The sequence below is a fragment of the Filicampus tigris genome, chromosome 8, assembly GCF_054856515.1.
Source record: "Filicampus tigris isolate MCC_2025a chromosome 8, RoL_Ftig_1.0, whole genome shotgun sequence".
In the NCBI taxonomy this organism is placed as follows: domain Eukaryota; kingdom Metazoa; phylum Chordata; class Actinopteri; order Syngnathiformes; family Syngnathidae; genus Filicampus; species Filicampus tigris.
This window is the reverse complement of record NC_141224.1, coordinates 23,442,558-23,466,014: the sequence shown is the minus strand read 5'-3', so window position 1 is coordinate 23,466,014 and position 23,457 is coordinate 23,442,558. Positions and strand designations below refer to the sequence as shown.

General features: G+C 41.7%; 1 protein-coding gene across 2 annotated transcripts in view; it reads right to left on the bottom strand.

Annotated features, from left to right (window-relative positions):
* Positions 1 to 5,396: 5,396 nt before the first annotated feature.
* Positions 5,397 to 23,457, bottom strand: part of znf407 (zinc finger protein 407) — a 205,530-nt gene continuing 187,469 nt past the window's right edge. For both annotated transcript variants that reach the window (XM_086039134.1, XM_086039135.1), the window contains exon 10: positions 5,397 to 6,755. In XM_086039134.1, the coding sequence (XP_085895260.1) occupies positions 5,935 to 6,755 (821 nt within the window). In that variant the 3' untranslated portion in view covers positions 5,397 to 5,934. The remainder of the gene's footprint in view (positions 6,756 to 23,457) is intronic.

The following is a 23,457-nucleotide window of genomic DNA, read 5'->3' as shown; positions in this document are numbered from 1 at the left end:
AGTCCCTGTAAGGAGAAATCATAAATTGTTTCTAAATGCATTATAAGATTATTGCTGAAAACATGCAAAGACTGAGAACTATGTAGGACTCTGTTGTGGAGATATTGTTTAAAGTTTTTTTTTTTCTTTTTTTTCTCCATTTTAGTTTTTAGGCATGTCTAAAATAAAGCTAAAAGTGCCTTTTGCCTGGTGCAATGGCAATGTGCAGCTATGCCCGCGACCTTAAAATGCGTCACCCCCTCAAATAGTCCGCATGCATGGCTACTATAGAGCACCTCCTTGTTGTGATGTGGAAAATCCCCATTGTGATCGATGTGATATATTCCAGCTAGGAACACTGAAAAGGGTAGAATAAGGAGAAGGATTGTAGGGGGCCATAATTGACAGGGTCCCAGATTATAATCCTGACAAAACAAAATGACACTCAGTAATAAACATACAAACACATTTGATTTACAATGCACTGATGGTAGCTAAAGCTAAGTGCATTTGTTTTGTATTTCTTATGTATTTACACCGTGAAATTAAAAACAAGTTTTCCCAAAATGGTGGCGTTTTGATGCCTTCTAACACAGTAACAAGAATGCAAACATTTAACAATGGGTCTCAAAGAATATGTTTTTTTTCCTCCCGTGTAAACATTGCTAACCTCAACCTCTAAAATGGAGGATATACAAATGCATGAGTATTTATACATGAAGAGCGAAACATGGCTGTTGTGTGAGCGTTGCTCAAGATAAGCGTGATAAAACTTCTCCAAAGAAACAGCAGAGGTAAATTATTGCATAACCACCATAGTACTACTACCATAACTCACATTGCCAATCCAAATAGGCGCAGAATATTAAAAATAAGATTTTGGATAAGAGCGGGTGGATCAAACAAGCAGTGCTCATACTCATCGTATAGGCGGGATAAGCATACGACAGAGTTTTTAGGTACTGCTGCAATTGGGCTTGGTTTTGAGAATGCTGGCATCTGGATGTGGATGACAACAAGAAACTTTTGAATTTTTTTACTAGATTGTTATACAAACTGTCCAAAGTGTGTTTGTCATGCATACATTTACAGAGAATAGTAAAGTGCATTCCAACAAAGGACCTTTTCCTGAGTAGTCATCCTTGAATATAATGTAATACTTTTACTATGCATCATTTGCAGCCTCATCTGTACTTTGTCATCGTCGTCTCTCAATCACCCTCCCCTCCTTGTCCCCCACTGCCCTTTCCTGCTCTCCAATTAAACTTCAGCGGCAGGTTTCCATCAGCCGTCTGGTCATCTGCAGCTGAAAGTCTGTCAGGAAATTAACTCATCACTGGGTGACAGCTGCTAATTTCACCCTCCTCCATGTCACACAAGTGGCCTGCCGCAGTTAATAACGAGATATCCTGCACTGATTAGGGAGATACACACAGCGAGGGAGGGTGGAAATGCATACAATACAGGTCATAATCACTCAGACAGATGTGGTGAATAATAACTGTGCAGATGAACAGACAGGCGTCCATATTTAGAACAGGATCATGAACAGAGTTTCCCGCGGATGCTAGTGGAGGGCACTAGCTGACCTCATCATCATAATCATCATCATCAGCATCAGCATCACGGCTGACCTGTTTTCTGAATCTGAGCCGTGATTGGTCGTTGTGAGCAGTTGGGATGTCATTTTCAGTTGACAGAAGACAAAATGGCCGCCCCCAGAGATGGCTCAAAATGAGTGGATTAACACTTATTCCACAAACGCAATATTTATCACAATGCCCTGTTTCAACTAGTGGTCTTGCATAGAACATATTCTCGAAAAAAAATGTTAGCGTTGACTTTCCCTTTAACTCAAGTCAATGTCAAAAGACTTCCAAACTTTCTCTGATTCTCTTATAAATACATACATAAATAAATAAATACACACACATACACAGTGCCGTGCAAAAGTATTAGCCCTCTTTGAACTTTTTGACGTTTTGACACATTTCAGGTTTCTAACATCATCATCACCATCATCATCATCATCTTCCACTTATCAGAGGTCGGGTCACAGAGGCGCCAGCTTCAGCAGGGTAGCCCAGACTTCCCGCTCACTAGCCACTTCGTCCAGCTCGTCCTGGGGGATCCCAACGTGTTCCCAAGCTATCTGGGAGATATAGTCTCTCCAGTGTGTCCTGGGTCATCCTCTGGTCCCCCTCTTAGTGAGACGTGCCCGGAACGCCTCATAGGGAGGCGTCCAGGTGACGTCCTGAAAACCATCCCCAACCTGGAGAGGTTTACTCCACTCTTTACAGACTGAGGACTATGGTCGCAGATTTGGAGAACCGCAATGCCTTGGCGGTGCCTAGAAACTCTATCCATAAAGGTTATGAACAGAATTTGTGACAAAGGGCAGCCTCGGCGGAGTTCAACCCTCCCTGGAAATGAATCCGACTTACTGCTGCCAATTTGGACCAAACTCTGGCAGGGGAATCAGTACTAGGGTGTCCTATACCCCATACTGCCGGATCATTGCCGACAAGATAATCCGTCGAAAACCTTTCCCAGGTCCACAAAACACATGTGGACCGGTTGGGCGAATTCCCATTAACCCTCGTGGACCCAGCCCCTTAATTTTTAAAAATTATTCTGACAATTTTCTGTCTCTGATGGTGTAGTGGTACACACGCCTGAGTTGTGTGTATGGGCAACGTGGGATCAGTTCCCGCTCAGTGATGGCGTATGTGTGTGCCTTGTGACTGTCTGGCGGCCACTTCAGGATGTAGTCTGCCTTTCGCCCATAGTCAGATGGGATAGGCTCCTGCGACCCTGTGCAGGATAAGCGGTGTTGAAGATGACAACATTTTCCCTAATGTATTGCCATTAATCACTTTACAACTATTTTCTACGAAGCTTGTAACATACATTTACTTGAGCAAAATCTGTGAAGTAACATCCTCAAATAGAAAATGTATTTCGATTCAAAGACTCATTGCTTTCTTAGATCCTTTGAATACAATTCTTCAGTAAAATCCAACTACTGATCAAATTACATGGTAGCCTCGCAGATACTTTCTCAGTCTCTCTTCCATGTCACACTAGGCAAATTCGCTGATAATCTTCTTCAGTCTTCATCACGTAGTAGTGCAGGGATGGACAACCGTTTATGCTTTCCTCCTTCAGTCGCCTGTCTGTGGTCAGGTCAGAGACGCAGGGGGGATGTCACTCCGGAGCAGTCCTCCTCCCACGTCACACATCGAGCCCTCAATCACACCCAAGCAACACGTTGGTAATTGTGGATCCACTGGCAAACCTCAGCGATAGGCGTTATTCTACTTCGTGTTACCTTCCGTTCTCGGGTTTGAGTCAGCTCGAGTCAGTATCAGCTCCAAACCGTCGTAAGGGGCGAACTGACTGCAGTCAGCGTGGTGGACAAAGACAATGAGACATCAAGTCGCTTAGCAATCGGGGTTGTATTTATTTTCTCCTCTCCCTCTCGCTCACACCAAGCCTTCTCTTCCGGGTTTTCTCCCACCACTCCAGCACACATCACACGCAACAACGGTCTCATGCCTGTAACATTTGGTTGTGGCCAGTTTTGGTAAAAGATTTTGTCATCCAAGCCTGACTGCCACTGAAAATACGGATGTATTCGTTGGCCCACTGTGACGTGTTCATTCATTTCATTGGTCAGAGGTGTGTAAATCTATTGCCGGCTTGAAGCTCATCAGTAAAAATTCATAAATAAAGAGCATCACTTTAAAAGCCGCAGGGTTCGAAGCGTAGGAAAAAAGTAGCAGCTAGTCAGGAAAGTGCGGTATAGAAAAACCCTGACTTCACAAAAGATAATCATGCTCAGACACCGTCACAGGTATTTTATTCTTATGCATATTTTTCATTCTGGTTGAATGTGAATGCATTTCAGTGATTAATATTTTTTCAGAACGTGTGCCGTGCGTGAATAAAATCCTCGTTTCATTTTTTACATTTTTCAAACAGCACGGTGGTGTGGTGAACGCGCACGTCTGCCTCACAGTTCTGAGGGGATTCCAGCACCGGGTACCTTTGGGTACCCCAAAACATGCATGGTAGGTTCATTGAGGACGCTACAATGCCCAAGGTTGTGAATGGTTAGCGACCAGTCTGTGGTGTTCAAAGCCTCTCGTCCAAAGTCAGCTGGGAAAGATGCCAGCTGCTAGCCGAATGGTATAGAAAATGGATGGATGGCTTCTTTAACCTTAGTCAAGTTCGTATTTAACATACTGTATTGATTTGTTTTTTTCTTATGGACCCCCGTGACCTGTTATCCTACTTGAGGCTTAAAAATGGTTTAAAGCACATTCGTAAAACTTTTGTTTTTGAATTGACTTGTTGAGAATTGAGTTGTTCGTCACTGACATTTTGAACTTGCAATCATATGCGATTCTGATCTTATGGTGATGGTCCACCTTTGGCAACTATCCCACTAACATTCACAAACTTGAGTGCTTCATACTAATCCTAACTACGATATGTTGATTTAGCAATGTAGGTAGCATATGGTTGTTCATTCTACAAATGTTAAGCGTTCAAATGTGATTCCTCCACTCAGTGGATGTTAAACATTGGTTCCGGCTCGGAGATGTGCATGACCTCGGTTAAATTCTCAGGCCTTTGCTGAAAGGGGACGGTGGGGGGAAAAAAAGCATGAAAGGTGCGACTTTATAAATGCTGCATGAGTGCGAGAACAGGAGACTAAGATACCGGTTGAAAAAGCAGACAGGTGTTTTGTGAAATCGTTGGCTCTGTGTGTGTTTGTGGGCTTTACTGCTCTTCCACTTCTCGGTGGCCTCACCTCTCTCAACATCCATCTGCAATCCTCTCATTTCTCCTGCCCACTCGTCCGCCACTTTCTCTCTCAGCCCACCTCCTCGCTCTCTGAGTGTGTGCGTGTGTGTTTGTGTTAAAGGGATGATCTTTTGATGCCCTCGTAGTGTGTGAGTGCTTTCTCCCTCTACTTTTAGCGGTCAGCCATTGTGCTCAGAGCCGTCATACTGCTCTCCCACTCACTCCATCAGAAACTACAGGCCTGTGTAGCGGCCTAAATGAATATTGATTCTCCCTCCAGTGCCAAATACTGCAGAGGGGGGGAAACGATGAGTGTGTTACACGCAATGAGGGGAAGAGGCCTGATGGGGGAAAGGAAGAGAGGTTGGCGATTAGGGTGATGGTGATCATTGTGGTGATAATGATAATGGTGATGATAATGACTGTGTTAGTGATCAGAAAGCATGATGGGAGCTATCAGTTAATGCATGTATGTGCGTGGAGGTTTCTCACTGGACGGCGCAGTGCTGTGAACGTAATTGCCGTATTGATGCTGAAATTACATGACAATCACAGCAAACACGGCAGTAAAATGTCAGGACAACAATGAAGAGCTATGGATGCACTTGTTAAAATTGGCTTCAATCTTTATTGTTCAAAATGAAAATGAATTTAGAATACAGAGAGCTCACAAATAAGCAAACGGCCTTCAAACTGTCTGTATAATGTAGCCATAATATAGCCTCGACGATGCATACGATGTGCTTTCAAACTATGCAAAACAGTAGTTAGTAGTTAATCATATGCTAATAACTACAAAGTAGAAGAAAAAAAATAGAAAAAGAAGTTACGTTCAACAAAACCATAATGGAGGGGGAAAAAGACATTCACCAGTAACACTAAAAAGCAGAATACGCATGGACACCTTAGTGATGAGCAATAACAATTTATGATATTAACTGCAAAATATTTTTTTTCTGAAATGTGGCGTGGCATTAATTAAGCTTTGTCTGGCTGGTGGCAAAAGACGTAAATTCCCCTTATAATGAATAAAAATCCTCCTTCCTCCATAATATACTCCATGTCTTCGTGGAGTTCGCCTTTGGGTGAGGGGTTAGGATGAAAAACTAAATTGCTGGCCAAGACCAAATGGTGCTCCTCAAACTAAGGGGCGTCGTCGTGACAGCCCTCGGCCTGCTGCTCTCCAGCGCCACCTGCTGCAGCCTCTTCATACACACCTCCCTCCACCTGCAGGGTGCAGTTGTCCAGCTCTGTAACGATGTAGTGCGTGCCCTCGTCGTTGACGATGACCTGGGTGAGACCTTCTTTTATCATCCGGGAGGCCGCCAGCTGCAGCAGGTTCTGCATCTCCTCCTGACCGGTCTGGTTAATGACCCGCATCTCCTCCTCCTGCTTGACGGCGGGCTGTGCTTCGCTCGGCACAGGCTCGGCCGTCTCGGGGGCCGCGACCTCGTGAGCGACGGATGCCTCTTCGTGCATTTTCTCCTGTTGGCCCATCTCGCTCACAACACTGAGCAGGGCATCCAGAGCTGTGGACGACTCGGACACGACATGACTTTTTCCCGCGGCTGCGGAGGCTCCGCCTGTTTCTTGAGCCGCGGCCTGCAGCTCGTTGGCGGCCTCCCCTGCTGACAGCACCACATATCGGGCGCTCCCTCTGGCAAGTTGGGCCCCTGCGGACGCCACCTCCCTGCCTGAGGCGATCACTTGTCCGTCCTCTGTGATGTGGAGCACCTCTGCCACCTGGCCCGCCATGGCCAGAGTCTGCAGGGTGGCGGCAGCAGACTCCTCCAGGGTCTGCTCAACGGCCACCTCTCCATCACTGTAGCCTTGGATGATGATGACCTGCTGGACAGCGCCTTCATTGCTCAGCTTCCTGTCCACAGGGGAATCTACAACCTCTGTCTCCACAAATGAAGCCCCCTGGCCTTTAAGACGGCACTCAAAAGCCTTGGACACGATACCTGAGGGCAAAGGAGGAGGTGCACATTAGCCTGATATTAACTTTTAACATTTATTTTGATCCCAGATCAAACCCAAAAGCATTCAAACAAGCAATGTGCGATGCGATATGTTGCATGTGCCCCCGCTAGCTTATATGCGTTTGTGGAATAAGAAATAAGAAGATTATTCTATCCGGTTTCATCCATCGCAGGGGGCTGCCTCTCTGCTGGTAAATTGATGTCAAACTGCCCTCGGGCTCGCATTGTGAGGGTCACGTGACTAAAATAAAATGCCATTGTTTGAGCAATGAGCGATGCCTGGCTCTGACACAGACAGAGTAAGCTCTTGATAAAAAAAATTGCAGTATCTAGTAGAAGTAGTGAAGAGGGGATGCTATACTGTTCATGTCTACTAAAGCTTCTGAGGATGTTTGAAGAATTTGTATGAATGCCAAAAACGTACAGGCACCGGCAAAAAAGAAAGAAAGAAAAAAAAAAAGCACGCTTTTTTTCTCGGGAAAAAGTTAAACACCTTTCATGTTTTTTTTTTTTTTATGTATGGCCCAGGTGACGTTGACATTTTAGAGGTCCGGGATTTAATGTTCAGACGACATCACAAAGATCTCTGAGTGTATGGAGGGACAAAATCATCCATCACTGATATACTTATCTCTTCCAGACATTTCATGTCCAGCACCAAAGGTGACAATGTGATCAGAAAGTCAGATTTGTTTCTACAAATGTGCCTTTGCTTTACAATGCAATGACTAAAATGCTGTATCATAACCCCAAAAACAAGACCGCTAGATTGGATTTTTTTTTTTTTTAATCTACCTTTAATGAACACACACTACTGACTATAAAATAAGTTAGCTGTTGGTGTTCTTTTCTACTGATTTAAATGAGGACGGTTTGTCTATTGTGGAGGTCTGTGCTACAGATTTGCAATGGGTTTCAGTTTTATAGCTGGCAGGTTATGTGCCTTCTATAAAACTCATGAGATATTGAACGCAATGGCGATTCAATGTACGCCAACAGAATGTCATACTCTGAGTTCATCTTATCTCAAGCTCTACTTGAGAGGAAATGCATGCCGAACAGACTGGACAATGTGGTTGTCATGTCGATCATTATTTGTACTTTCAATATCACATGCAACTACTGTTTGCATCTCACTTATGAGAACAAAGATGGTGGTGTGTGCCTGATGGAAGTTAACATTAACAACAGTTGTTTAGCAGCAGTTCCATACAAGGTGTATGATTTTTAACTCATTCACTGCCATTGTCTTTTCACAGTGCAGCCCTTCAATCTCAGGAATTCATTTATGTTTTTTTCACATTTTTTCAAATGTTAGGGTAGGGTAAAATGTCTGGCAGTGAATGAGTTAAGAGAAAAACAAAGAGGTAGGATTCTTTCTTAAAACAAGTGTAGCACTGACGGCTACAAAGACTGTAAAAATGAAGGACACGCTTGTAGTGTTTCTTCATTCTTCATCTTTATCAGCTACCAGCACGGTGTGGCGATTATGTGTTTTCTGTTGTTTTTAGGTAAGTTTGACCAGGGATGATTTTAAGATCTTTATTGGACGTATGGTTCCTAAAATTCCCAAAACGCTAATGATTTCTCCCCTCTTTTCCCCTCCAACGACTCTCCCATCCCCACGACTCTTCGTTCTTCAGCTTAGTTGCAGGCATTTTGGACAATTCTATGCTTTTCTGAAGACCTTTTTTCTGAGACCAGCACGACTGACTCAGTGACCGCATACTTGAACGTTTATATTTGAGGTGAACTAGAACACTCACAAATCTGTTAAAAAAAGAGATTTTGTTGTCATGGTTACAAAAGGCGCCCAAATGCAATTTAATTATTTATTTTGGACATTTTCCGCATCTGTACTTACAATTATATACGGCTGCCAATGCCAGCATGCTAGAAGTGAACGGATTGGTTGGTGAGGATGCTCCAGAAGCTGTGCGTTTACCATACCCAACAGGGACCTTTCAATAATTCTCCAGTACTTCATCTGTTTATGAATATGAATCTCAAGTTACTGTACAAAAGTTACAGGTGTCTGTAAAATGTTCAGGCAGATGGATATTAGTTCATGTGTCGATTAGAACAAGAAATTCCGTATGTGGTTGTGGGCGTGCTTCTTATGTTGTGCCACAGGGGTGATGAGGCTATGCGTCGCTAGTGTGTGTCACAATAGCCATGGGGTGCTGTTGGCAGGTCCCAGTGGCGGCCTGCTGAGGTTTATGGAGTGTCACTCAGTCGCCGCAGCCGTGAATCAAGTTAATGTTGCACATCCCATCTCTTGTGCTGTCCTGCGCTCCCGGTGGAAGAACAACATTTGAACAGCGTGATTTGGCCCTGCCGAGAGGTTGATGCCTGCTTAATATGTGTTCGGAGTGTTCTAAGTGACTGATTCCTTTAAAACGAAGTACTAGAGAGGATGAGAGAGAAAGCAAAGACGGCGGCATCATTGACTGAGATGTGAAATAAGATGGAGGCTTGCTGAGAGGAGGGAAAAAACAAGAGGAAAAAGCAGAAGCAGAGACAGTTGGCGATGATGTCATTTGGAGTTTTGATAAGAAAAATGTCGCGGGTAACTGGTACTGGGGCACTGGGCTAAATAACCAGAATCATAATAACATTGATAAGATTTTTGGCTCAATGGCGATGCAAAATCAATATCCTTGTACTTTTTATTTTTTATGTATTTATTTTTACAAAAGTAGCACCTAAGGGCAGTGATGTTTTTGGCATCCATTTTAGTTTTACTCAATCTTTGTCATTTGGACGAAAACACTTACTAGTCGTCGTTATATTTAAGTCATTTCATGATAGTTTTAGTCCAGTTTCAAATGAGGAAAACTCAAAAAAGGTTTTAGTCCAGTTTTAGTCACATTTCATTATAATACTAATTATTGTTAATAATGAATAATTATTTAATAATATATATATATATATATATATATATATATATATATATATATTTTTTTTTTACATACATATATATATATATATATATATATATATATATATATTGTATATATATATATATATATATACACATTTTAAATTGACAAACTAGCACCAAATTAGAAAATGCCATGGCTTTAACTATCAAACAAGAAAAAGAAAATATGCAATAGCTTATTACCACATGACTAGCTCCCTTTTGAACAATCGGTGTGTGGTAAGCCTGCATTTTCAATGTCTGACAGAGCACTTTGGGCCAGTCTCGTCACAGCAACGAAATCTTGCAAACATCTTGTCATGATTTTGTCATCAAGGAGCCATATTGAGTATGTCAATGTTTAGTCGTCATAAAAAACAGGCATCAACGAAATCATTTTGTCACTGTCATTGTTAACGAAAACAACACTGCCTATGGGAAACATTAATTGCTTGTGAAATGAATGCTGATTCGGTAGATGATGCTTCTTGTATCGTTTAAGGACCCTTAATGTTAATGTATGGATTTTTTTCAATGTGTGGGATAAGATGCCTAGTCTAACAGCAGTTAGTGTGTTAGCATCCCTGTTCACTTTATGCTCTGGATGCAATTATTGATCACTGGATCAATGGGCTGGCCAGAAGTGAGGGCCTGTGGCCTCTAAGTGGCATTACTTCAGCTCAGAGAGGCCACCAAGGGAGTGGTCAGACGGCACTTACCAGCAGTTACAGAAATTAACCATAACACCAGTGCATGCAAACACAACCAATTACACTTGCTGTCACACACATCAGCTAAAGATGATGTCACGTGATTGACACGTGTCACAAATGCACCATCTGCGTGTCAGAATTGTTAATATCCACCACAATGTCCACGTTATCCTTTATGTTTCAAGTGGGATTAAAAATCTAATATCTACACCGTTAAGATTCACAACTTTCTCGATGCGCTGCCGCTCGTACTACCGTTGATTGGTTGCCTGACAACACACATCTACAATCTTTGTTTGTATTAAACAAGTCAACTTTTTTGCCATTGCGCCTCGTGGCAGCCAACCAGCATTGGGCATCCACGTGACTACGTCTCACACACAGCCAAACAGAGCCACTGTAAAAACTGTTAAAAAAACCCAAAAAACGCCACCGAGTGAACAGCACGCTGTTTGGCTGTGTGTGACGTACTGTAGATGCCCGATGCTGATTGGCTGCCGAGACAAAATGGCAAAAAAGTTGATTTATTTAACACGTGATGACGTCCCACCGCTCCAAAAGCATCATTCATGCCGCGCCGCAGCAACCGCGCCCGCCCGCGCGAGCTACGTTGACTCCAATTGAAACGAAGCCGCCAGAAACGCTCCCAGCGCAGTTGGTGTGAACGTAGCATTGTCTGCTGTGTGGAGTTTGCGTCTTGTAATACTCTATATGCCATGAAAACGTACCTCGCGGAGGGGAGCATGGTCAAAGTTTTCAATACAACCAACTTAATCCGATATTTGAAGAACAAGCAATTGGGAGACTATGATGAGTTTACGAGGCTCACTGCATTGAATAAAGTCAAGGCGAGCAGACGGCGTGTGGCACGCATGCTGCAGCTTGTTATGCATGATGCGTTACTGTCACAGAGAAGTATAGTCACCATAAATAAATGGAAAAATATACAGATATTCCACGTGATCGGAATCGGTATCGGCCGATCTCACTCATGCATGATCGGTATCGGGGTCATAAAATCTGATCGGATCATCCCTAGTATCTATGTATGTATTAATACCTCCTTGACAGTGTGGATCAATTTCCCTCCCCCCTACAAAAAGCAAGACTATTTGATACATTTCTTATCTCTTAATAAACTATTTGTGTGTGTTGACTGTATCTGCATGCAGAGAACTCCTCATCCGCACATGTATTTATTATTCCTTTTTATGGAATGTATTTGGTGACCTTAACTGACTTATCTCTCTACACCCATGATGCCTCAGGCAGACCTGCATGTGTTTCGTTTGTTTGTATGGGTTTGTGTGTGTGTGCGTGTGTGAGAGTGTGTACAATGTTGAGGGTCAGCTGAGGTCCAGCTAGTGACGGCTGTACTTTGTCTGGTAGGGACAACTGCTACTGTCACCTTTACAAACGCCATGAATCAACACCGCGGAGGACAGGCCGGTCGACCAAAAAACAACCAATTATACAGCAGCCAGATTGACACCAAGTGGACAGGGCAGAGAGATGGAGACTCACTCAACCCACCCCAAGGACGAACACACAGAAGACAAGGAGGGCACCGGCTGACAGAGGGCCTTCTGGCCTGCAACACCCACACAGTTAACGTCAACACAGTTGTGTCTCAGAATTCAATTCCATTCAACGAGTGTATGTTTAAGGTGGTTTATGGTTTCTATGTCCTCATATTTGATTGTTACTGATGTTGTATTACTCAAATGTGTAATTCAGGTATTTGCTGAAATGGTGAATTGAAAGACAGTGGTTGATTTTTTTTGTCAGTTTCTCACCAATACGTCGAGAGAATCAGAAGCTAATGTCATGGCAAAATGGTACACACTCAAATGTCGATTCATTCATGTCACACTTTCTACTGCTGATACTGACTGCTTAGGGTCACGGTTGAGCTCCGAGCTGACTTTGGGGAAAAAAGGTGTGTTACACCTTGCCAGACAATCACAGGACACGAATAGACAAACAACCAAATCACATTTACATTGCTGAGCTGCGTTATAACCCCTATCTCACATTAACAACCAATGGTGGAAATCTAAATCAAGTTTATTCTTAGTTCCCTACACCGGTGATCCAAACCTAACCGCAGTACATAAACAAACGTATGGAAGAAAAAGGAAAAAAAAAAGAAAAAAAAAAAGAATGCGATTGTGGTGCAAAGGACTCAGAGGGGGTTGGAAACGCACAAACACAGAGTAACAGTGGTCAGGGGGTCAGTGTCCTGCTCTCAGCTCTTTTTCTGCTGACAGTGGATGACCCAGAATAATCTAGTCCACAATAACTAACTCTATCCCCCTCAGGGTCAGGTCAGCCGTCTAGAAGAAAAGAGACACAACTACAAATAAATACGACAACTTAGGAGGTGTTTTCTGCATCAACTGAGTAATGTGGTATGGAATAGGTCTGTAGAGGAGTACGTAACCTACAACGTCTTCCTTATATATCTAGAGAGGTACCTGGACAACTCATGATCACTTCATCAACATTTCTCACCCAGGTATTTTTGAAAACATCATATGAGAATGTAAGATGTAATGGCAAGAGGGCTTGGTACACTCGTGACCTTGAGCCAGGGCAGGTGGTCAGGAGGAAGACACGTCCTCACGTTCTGCATGAAATTATGATTAACTTCAACAACACTATACGGTATGCCTACTTTTCAAAGGGCACACCATTTTGATAAAGAATTGAAAAAAAAAAGCACATTATATTGGGACAAAATGTATTATATAACTCCCAAAATATTTCATTTACGAAATACTTTCACTAAATTACCCTAAAACAGGCTGCTGCATGACGATGAAAGGCAAACTTTGCCTCAGAGTGGCGAGTAAAAAAAACATGGTTGGTAATTTTTGGGCAGTGGATAAAGAGCAATCGTCAACTATGATTCAGTGAGAGGACAACTGATGACTGCTGGTTATATCACTGATGAAATCGTCCTTGAAGGCCATCAAATGAGGCATCTTTTCAGCAAATCAGATATGAGTAATGTAATACTATTGGTTGACGTGCTGGTCACTTCCTTGATGCTGTAAATGATTGTGATTTGCTCTTTCCAGATGAAGGTCACAAATGATCAGTGTGATTGGGCCAGATACAAGCATCGAAGAAAAAAAAAAAACCCAGAATGAATTTAAAAACCTCATGTCGGAAAGAATATGACATTTGACGTAGAAAATGATAACAACGATCGCTTTCTCGCTTCTCCCTAACAAGCGTTCTTTCTATTTCTCAGGCCTGTATCCTTCTTCTCTCCTCATTTTTTCCCTTTCAAAATCTCAGGAGGTGGACCTTTGATTGCTCCTTTAATTAGCCATGTCAGATGGCTCAGTGGATTTACTAGGGATGTTGAACTTGTGCAGATAATTATGTGTCTTTTCCTTTTCTCTCTATTTACCCCCTCCACCATCCATCGCTCCATCTTCCTTTCACTCGGCCTCCCTATCTATCCCTCTCACTCACTCTCCCATGATTTAATGATTAATTATGGATGTGAGTTTGTGAATAAAAGCTTTTTCGCTAATCAAAATGAAATGTCCCTCATTCTTGTAATTACAGTGTGAACAGTCTCTTTGTTGCCAAGGCCTGGCCCTCACTGTGATCCGCAGTCCATCAAGGCAAATGAAATGAATAATCGGAACATAATGACTTCAGAATGCAACTGAATTTCAAAATAAAAAGGGGATTGAGTTGTAAGAGAGAATAAACACAGAGTAACTACAGTGGAAAGAGCGTAGAATGCAGAATAAATGTTCCAATATGAAGTCTAGATGCCTAGAATGCCTAAACTAAGCTACCGCAGTTGGTGAACAAATGTTTTGAAACCAAAGACTTGGAAATATCTCTTCTCTTTTCAAACCTTCAGAACGGGTTTCCACAGTCAAGTTCTGATTTTAGCCCCACAGTCAATTGCGGTTAAATGACCCGGACCCTGCATCACTGTGTCTTATTCAAGCCAAACAAATGTATCAGGGGCAATACAGCAAGAAAAGTTGAATGTAAAAACCGAATGTGTATGGATGAATGAGCAAATGTGCATTTTTTTCCCTCAAAGACAGCACAGACCCTTTGAGTCTTACTAGCTACCTTCCAAACCACTGTACTAATAAAAAGCTTTTAAATGGTATTACGGAATTAGGCACATCTTTTTAGAAAAAAAAAAAAGATCCTTCTGCTGAAAAAAAAAAAAAAAAACGAACAAAAAAAAAAAAAAAACATTTTCCATTTGATAAATGTCTTTTACTTTTATGGACCTTGGTCCAAGCAAATAGTCTGTAAATGGAACCCAGAAAGTAACTACAATATATGGTATATACACTCCCCACCAAAAGTATTAGAACAATGAGGACAATTCCTTTATTTTTGCTGTAGACTAACTATTTTGGCTTGACACCAAAAGACAAATATGAGATGAGACATCAACATTGCCGCATTTATTAAGATACGAGCACCTTTTGTTTGAGCCCAGCCAGCTTTCATGTGAGCAAAAGCACTGAAATATGTCACTGATAGGGATGTTTTGTTGCCCAGGTGTGCCTTATTGATAGTCATTATTCAAAAAATAAATAGTGCTGAATGTCTACGCTCAGGTCCAGATTTGGCGTTTGTCAACAAAAACAAATGAATACCAGAGAGCTTTGTATGGGTGAAAAACAAACAGTTGTGTGGCTGAGTGAAGATGGAAAATCAATCAGAGCCATTGCACAAGTATTCTCTTTAGCCAATACAACCATGTTGAATGTCCTGAAGCCGAAAGAAACCACTGGTGTTAGCCACTGAACAGGTATTATAAGAAATAATAGAGTGACCAAGCTAGAATCTGTCAAAATGTACCAACAAGTACAGGAGAAGGGAAAAAAAAAGAAGAAAGAAATTACAAAAAAAATTGAGAATTTTGTCAATGCCAGTGGGTCAGTGGGTGTATTGCAAGAAAATGATTAAATTATTAAAGTCTCAGTCACGTATGTATTGTATTTTAAGTATGTATCTGTTCCAATACTTTTGCTCACCTAGAAATGTACACATTCAGTGTAAACAATGCTCTTCTACTGTACGATGCGTATCAGATAAATATGCAAATACCTGGAAATGCAAATTGATCTGTTGATCTCGTCTCATAGTCTTCTTTTGATGTCACACTCAAATGTTTTCAGTCTATCGCAAAAATAAAGGAACTGGCCATCATTTTGGAGGGGAGTGAACAATGTGTTGGTCTTGACCATTGTTCCCAGTAAAGCGCTTGACATTCACTGATACGATAGGTAGATCCTTTAAGCTTGGCCTTTGACCCTGCGTGCCATATTTACTGGGTATTTACTTAACAGAGGCATACTGGCAATATTTTCTCGTCCTGATGGCTCTATATATAGGGCCACGGGCTTGTGAGAGCAGAGGCAGGCGCGGTGGGTGGTTGCTCCTCTAATCTCCATCTCTAGGCTGACAGGCTTGAAAAGGCCCTAATGAATGGATCTTTTCATCTGCACGCCTGTGTGTATGTGACAGTATAAATATTTAGCAATATTGGAGTCAGCTCGTGATTTTACACAGATGGAGTGATTGATGCCTCAACCCCCTGACGCATGCCAATGAACATGCTGGAGATGTTATATAAAGCGCAGCCTCTCTCTTCCTCCAACACCATCACATCCAGCTCACTTTCTCTCCATGTTTCACACTGCCTCCTCTGCTCTCCGCCTCCTTCCCAGCTTGTCTTCTCACGGTCCATCTGCCCTCTCTGGTGCTGCCAATTGGCTTCTTTCTTTAATTGCGATCATACATTACATACAAAAACACAGCAAACAGCCTGACATGGAAGGTCTGAGCAGATGAGTGTCCTGTCAACACCGTAGAGTGAATTTTAAATTCAAAAATATTTGATTCAGCATTTCACAAATGGTCCAATGCTGCAGATGACTCGCACATCTGCCTCACAGTCAAATATTGTAGGTTCGAAGTTCAGTTAGTTCTACTCCAACAACATGCCAAAAACATGCATGTTAGCTTTACTGTAGACTCTGTATTGCCCGTAGGTGTGAATGTGCGTGTAAATAAATTCTGCCTCACGTGCTGTCAGGTGGGATAGGCAACAGCTCACCCTGATGAGGACAACCGGTAGAAAATTAACAAATGCGGCAATCATGGTTTTATGAGCTTTGCCTTATTTTTAACATGCAATTTCTAATGACTTTTGAAAAGTCTATTCAAAGATCAACTTTTCTCAGTAAACTTTTAGATCTACACAAGATCAAGGTTCCTATGTAAACATAAACTCAGCATTTTCAGTTAGAATGTGATTCTATGCTCTTCCCTCACATAGTATATCAAGACTGAACACTGGGTCAGTTCACACGAACACACCACCCAAACAAAATGTCTTCGCCCCCACAGAAGCAGAAAACGATTCACACATTCAGTTAAACAAATATATTTGCCTTCTCTTTTGCCAGAACAAAACCGGCCCATACTATGGTTTCCTTGACCATATTGACTTTAAGGTCAATATTTAAAATTCAGTCTACCTGAGAGCCAGAGAGGAAAAGTCCAAGCAAGTTTGGCTATTTATCTGTTGATTATGGGTATCATATCTATTAACCTTGACAAAAATTAACAATGCAAAGAAAATACAGTACATTACACATATATACAGTTCAGCTGTAACAGTTATTTTGCGCAGCCAAGTAAATTGACGAAAATAAGAGGATTTAAAGGAGTATGCTGACGACATATTAACAAGGTAATTGTTGTCAATCTATTCTGCTGCTAATGAACATTTATCGTTTCATTTGAAGAAATGTGTTATTTGCACTTTCACTTTGTGTTTGCTCTAATTTTCATTTATTTCATCAATGTATGAATGTACCTGTCCTTTATTTTACTGTGATCAGCCCCTCTGTGACTTTGCCACTGCTTGTAATTCCAACAAAATCTATTCCAATGCAATAACTATAGTGCACTTCAAGTGCGACTCTGCCACCCATTCACAAAGTTATTGATTTGTATTTGTTCTGAAATGAGAACAATTAGTCTTTTACTAGGCCTCCATCTATCAACTCCATGTTATTGTGCAACCTAGCCGGTCCCTGTCTTTAAAACCCAGCTGGAGGTCCCTTCTCTTGGCAGACAGCACAAGAGAAGAAAATAGAAGCACAAAGAAATGATGATAAGATAGAGGAGCAATAACAGAGATTTTTTCTTCTGACTATGGCAAAAGGTATGACAAAAATCTTTGAATAAAAAAGTGCAAGCAAGCAAGTCAGATGTCTCCCCCCGCATGCGTTTGGATTTGTTTATTATAATCACAGTCAAACACAATGCTAAGGAGACATTTTTCCACTTTTCAAAAACAATAAGCAAAACGGTTACAATTAAGTCTTGTTGTCAAATCCTCCCCAAAATGCTGTATTTCCAATAACTGAAAGCCATCACCTTAATCTCTGCCGTAACTGCACTACAACAGGGTCCAAATCACAGATTTACATAAGAATGGCCGAACAATTGGCCCCTTGCTGCTGAAGCCAGAGAGCAGCCATCTTACCTTGCCACTGTTACCGACAAAGTCAGTTATTTTTTTCAGCTGAAAACACTGCTATCAGTGCGTGTTTTCCCTAGGATCACTGTACGGCGTAATGAGAGACTCCACTCAAAGAACAATCTCAGAATATATTATCTCAGTATCATGAATTGTGACTTACAGGGATCACGTTTACATTTCAACGACATCGATGAACAAAATTGAACAAAAGCAATACATTTTAATAGTCGAGGCATCATTTATTTATATACAGTATTTGGTGCATTATTTTTCCCTTGAAACTGCCTCGACTCGCGCTTCTCCCTTTGGCTGTTTGCCTTGTCTGCAACGCACATGCGCAGTAGTGGTAATCCGGGTCATCTGATGTAAACAGAAGCATTGTGGGTAAAGTTGTGTAAGGGCCAACAGAGTCCAAAAGTTACGGCGCATTTCTCAAAATATATACAATACAATGCAAACCTGCCTTTCATGGCAGCACAACGGGAATGCCCAATATGTAAACAAGTATTTCTTTTTGTATTTATAGATAATTTCACAGTATGAGTGCAACTCTGCATAGTGTATAGTCTCGGGTCCATTTTAAAATGCACAAAACAATTACAGCTTTAAAATTTTAAGGCTATAGTATCACCATCAATTTAAGTTGCTCCCTCATTTATAAACATGTCAGGAATGATGGTATAAGTTGCAAAGTTTACTCAAAGTCGAATGTATGTACTATCATCTTAATTGTATGTATGATTAGTTTGGACATAAAGAATTCAACCTGTAAGGAAATGATGGTTACTATAAGAGCAGCAGCTTGCTGCTGCGATTTGCCGCGATTTACATGCTATCCGATTAGTCGACTAATCGCGACTACTGCTGGTGATTAGTCGGGTACTAAAATAATCGTTTTGTGGCAGCATTACTGACAACATGATGCAGATGAATCTTTGAGTAGCACTCGGAGATATACCTTAAAAGACAAAACGTATTCTATTCTGATTGGATGAGCTTGTGGCGCTTCACCCAGACAACCGTACGCCACACACAGTGGCATTTTTCGCCGTAGAGACATAAAATAACATGAAAAAGCCACAGAGAAATCAATGTGTTCAAGTTAGGCATGCTTAGCCAGGGGCAGCGTAAGATGGCCGCCGCTGGCTTCAGGACATTTTTTTGTCCATCCATATATAAGTCCGTGATTCAAATGGGTTCAGTGGCCTGTTGGTCGGAAAGTCAACTGGAATTAGGCTTGGGGTAAGAGTGAAACAGAGTGTTGAGTATTGGGGCAAAACCTGGGGTTAGTGGAGGTTTGAAAAAGAAAGAAAAAGAGATCACACCCCAAATACATTTTTTCTGGAGTTATGGGTCTAGTGTATAGTTGTTTACCCTTGCTTTATTTTTTTCTTCAAATAAAAGATATATTAGGCCATTCATTAGCTAAAACTTCTTATTCTGTTCAGGATGAAAAGATGGTAGAGTCTATCACATAAGGTAAACAGAATAAATGATCACCAGTCAGCCACAAGGCTACAATGAGACAAACAACCAATCACAATCATATTCCCACCAATGGGCAATTCAAAGCCTTCAGAACTTAAAATACCGTAATACTGTTTGTGTTGGACGCTGGGATGATGCTTTGTACAGTGCAAGGTTGCCTCGGATTCATATCATTAGAAACAATGACCACTCTCTAAATGTCTTATGTTAAGATGTATCATAAAATGCTACACAATAAAGTATTTATATCCAGCCATTAGTCGCAATTTAATTTCTGCTATGACAGAAGAGTGGCAGCTGTGGCTGACTACCAGTGATCTGGAGACTTTAGCCCCAATAAACCAACTGACTGACACAGTGATTTGTGACTGACTGACTTGATAAGTGGTTCGCTCTTTCAGTGAATCAGTTTGTGTGTGTGTGTGTGTGTGTGTGTGTGTGTGTGTGTGTGTGCATAAAACGTAATGTCTCCTTCAGCCATGGCCAGTGAGGAATGACGCATGCGAAACAATTCATTTCTCTTAAGCCTTACTTACCCTAATGATATATAATAGCCTGCACCAACACTTACTTGACCATTACTGTGGTAAACACTGACCAAGAGGCACGGACAAACACATATACTCATAAAGAACCTGCTTGCTGGAAAGCTGTTTACCAAAGGCTGTGAGGGCAGGAAATAACTTGGCATGTGGAGGAATGAGGGAGTCACAAATCACACTCCATCAAGTGCAATCCGATTGTAAGATGTGTATTAACCTCGACAACTGTGTCCTGGTTTTCTCTCATCTGTCTCTCACACTTCACTCTGTTGCAATAAGCTAAGTATTACAAAAGGTTCATGTTTCACTCAGTTGTCTCAAAATTAAAGTCATTTTCTGTGTATGTTTTATAGGGATGTCACGATATTCAAATGTCACGATACGATAATATTACGATATGAACCTCACGATGTGATAATTATCACAATACTGTGGAGAGGTTGGCGGAATATAAAAAGTTCGTGATAAAGTGTTCATATAAAAAAATAATAAATCACAATATTCTGATTTTGTACATAACGGCATTGACAAAGAAACCGGCTTGGCCAGTCATGCGCTCCTATTGGCTCAGCAGTAGGGCTGAACAACTTTAGGAAAAAAATTGTATTGTGATTTTTCTGTCTGATATTGCAATTTCGATTTAATTTACAAGGCGGTGGTCGACTAGTTTAGCACGTCCGCCTCACAGTTCAGAGGTCGTGGGTTCGATACCGGCTCTGGCCTGTGGAGTTTGCATGTTCTCCCCGTGCCTGCGTGGGTTTTCTCCAGGTACTCCGGTTTCCTCCCACATTCCAAAAACATGCATGGTAAGTTGATTGGACTCTACTAAATTGCCCCTAGGTGTGATTGTGAGTGCGGATGTTTGTCTCTGTGTGCCCTGCGATTGGCTGGCAACCAATTCAGGGTGTCCCCCGCCTACTGCCCGAAGACAGCTGGGATAGGCTCCAGCACCCCCGCGACCCTTGTGAGGATAAGCGGTATAGATAATGGATGGATGGATGGATTTAATTTACGATTACTTCAGTGTATTAGTCACAATGTACATCAACATTTACAAACACGACACAAAATGCCATTATACCATCAAAAACATTAAAAGCTATTACTCTAATAATGCAAGGACACAAAAGAGGTTTGTGAGGGAGGCACTCCTTTTTCAAGTTTTTAAAAATGGTGCTAAATTGCTAATGTAGCCCTCGCCTTATTTTTTTTGTCAGGATACATGTTGATTCTAATCCAACATTTCTGTTCTTAACAGCTGGATCTCCACCCTTACGCGGTTCTAGTCAGGCTTCAATAAAAAGTCTACTGTACACCTAAGCACTTATTTTGCTATTCTCGACTGCATTTCACTTTAGCTATTAGCACACTTAGCGACCCCTCGTTCGCCTCTGCGATGAAAACGCTACTTGTTATGGGGTCGTTTATTTGTGATAACGGAGGAGATGATGTGCAGAACGCAGCTCGTTGCTACTTTGCACGGACGTACAAAGAAAGACCGTCCTCCTACAGGGCAAGCTAGCTTAGCGCCTAGCATTCAAGCAGCCGCGAACGAAATTACTTCCGGGAGTACGGGCAACAGCGTGTAGTAGGACAACGCTTTTATTTTTTTTAACCAGTTCAGTGCTGGACTTGCCCACAGTAGCATGCCACTAATGGTGAGCATGGGGAATAAGTGCCCTTTAAAGAAACCATATCTTTGGCGATCTCAAAATCGCGTTGTCTGAGATCGCGATTTCTGTCCCAAAACGATAAATTGTTTAGCCCTACTCAGCAGCGCAAAATATCTTGGTCTATGTAGTTGACAATGCTGTGTTCGGCTGAAGAGGGCCGACGGAGATGTTGAAAAATATTTGCTGGTATGACTGATTTATGGGATCTTTTATTGGTTAGAACATGGTTTTAATCATGTGAACAATAATCGTTTTAATTCTTAAATCATTCTTCTTAAATCATCTTTTAAATTGTTTTAATTAATTCTTAATTTAGTTGTGTGGTATATGTGTACAGTTTCTGTAGAACACAAAATAAAAATAAGCTCAATATGAACAGTTGCATGTAAATGTTTCTACACATGCTAGCTGTGGTCCTAATTATACTTATAGTTAAAAAATGACCTACAATGTCCGAACACCTAATATTGAAGCACTTAAATTGAAAAAACTAATCACCGGAGGATGTTGGAACTGCACAAATGGAAAACAAGTTGGGCTTTTAAACAGATTTGCTGCTATTAATATTGTGACATAACGATGACGATGTCGTGGCAATTCTAGTTTTGCGATATCACAATATTGCCGACATTGTGAGATCCCTAATGTTTTACACATGCAGTGTGTTATCCAGCCCTTTGACCCCTGATACATTCATTACTGTAGTGTAAATGAGATGAAGCTCATCACTAACATGCATGCTCCTTAAGTGTCATGATGAACGTGTGCATGCTAGACAGGTCAGAGACAGTGGAGAGACAGTAAATGACAATGTCACGTGAGGCGGCTGCAGTATGAAACCTCAGATCTAATCAATAGCAGTGAGGAGGACGCCAGGCGCCAGCCAGAGGGTCACCACTCATCACTCAGGTCAACAGTGAACACACTCACACGCGCACCTACACACACATTCACGAGGAGGCCATTGCATAGGGCATGTTACTAGACGGGACTCCGAGGAAGTAGAGGATGGGTCAGAGAGAGGGTGAAGTGCATCGCAATAGATAGGGAGCTGGATCGATAGGAGAGATTGAAGGACCTCCGTGATACCAGAGTCATGCATGTACAGAATACCGCCAAGCAGAGTGAGTAGACAAGTTGCTGGCTTTAAACAGTCTCGCACCACGGGGAGGAGGCATTAAAAGGCCACAAAAGAGGTGAGATACAGTAAAATGACTCATTTTGATTCTAATAATGGGCGAATGAATCCACTAAAGAAACAGTGTAATCACAAGGGGTATCATGTACAAAGGGTGCATACACATAAAAATGTGGCGTACGCACTTTTCCACGCTCACATTCAGATGTATCAAGACAACCGTGGGAATGTGCGGTGCTCCGCGGCAACGACTTGGCTGGCGTATGCATGTTTTTCTTTCTTTAGAGCCATGGAGCAATGTAGAGATGCTGGTCAGTGGCATGCGAAGTACAGTACTTGCACAGGGTAAATCCAATCCAATCCAGTTTATTTAGATAGCACATTTTTCCACATATTTCAAGTGCTGCACATAGTATCTGTTTGTGAAATCACAACCAATTAATATATGGAGAAATAAAATAAATACATAAACAATGAAAATAAATGAATACATAAAATAAAATTAAAACACACAACTCACGCCGTGTTAAAACCCAGAGAGTAAAAGTGGGTCTTAAGACGAGACTTAAAACAGCTGGTTTCGATAACCCCCCGAAAAAATATTTTGTCAGTGGGTGGTGGCGTTTTTTTTAATATTGCGGAATGCACCCAA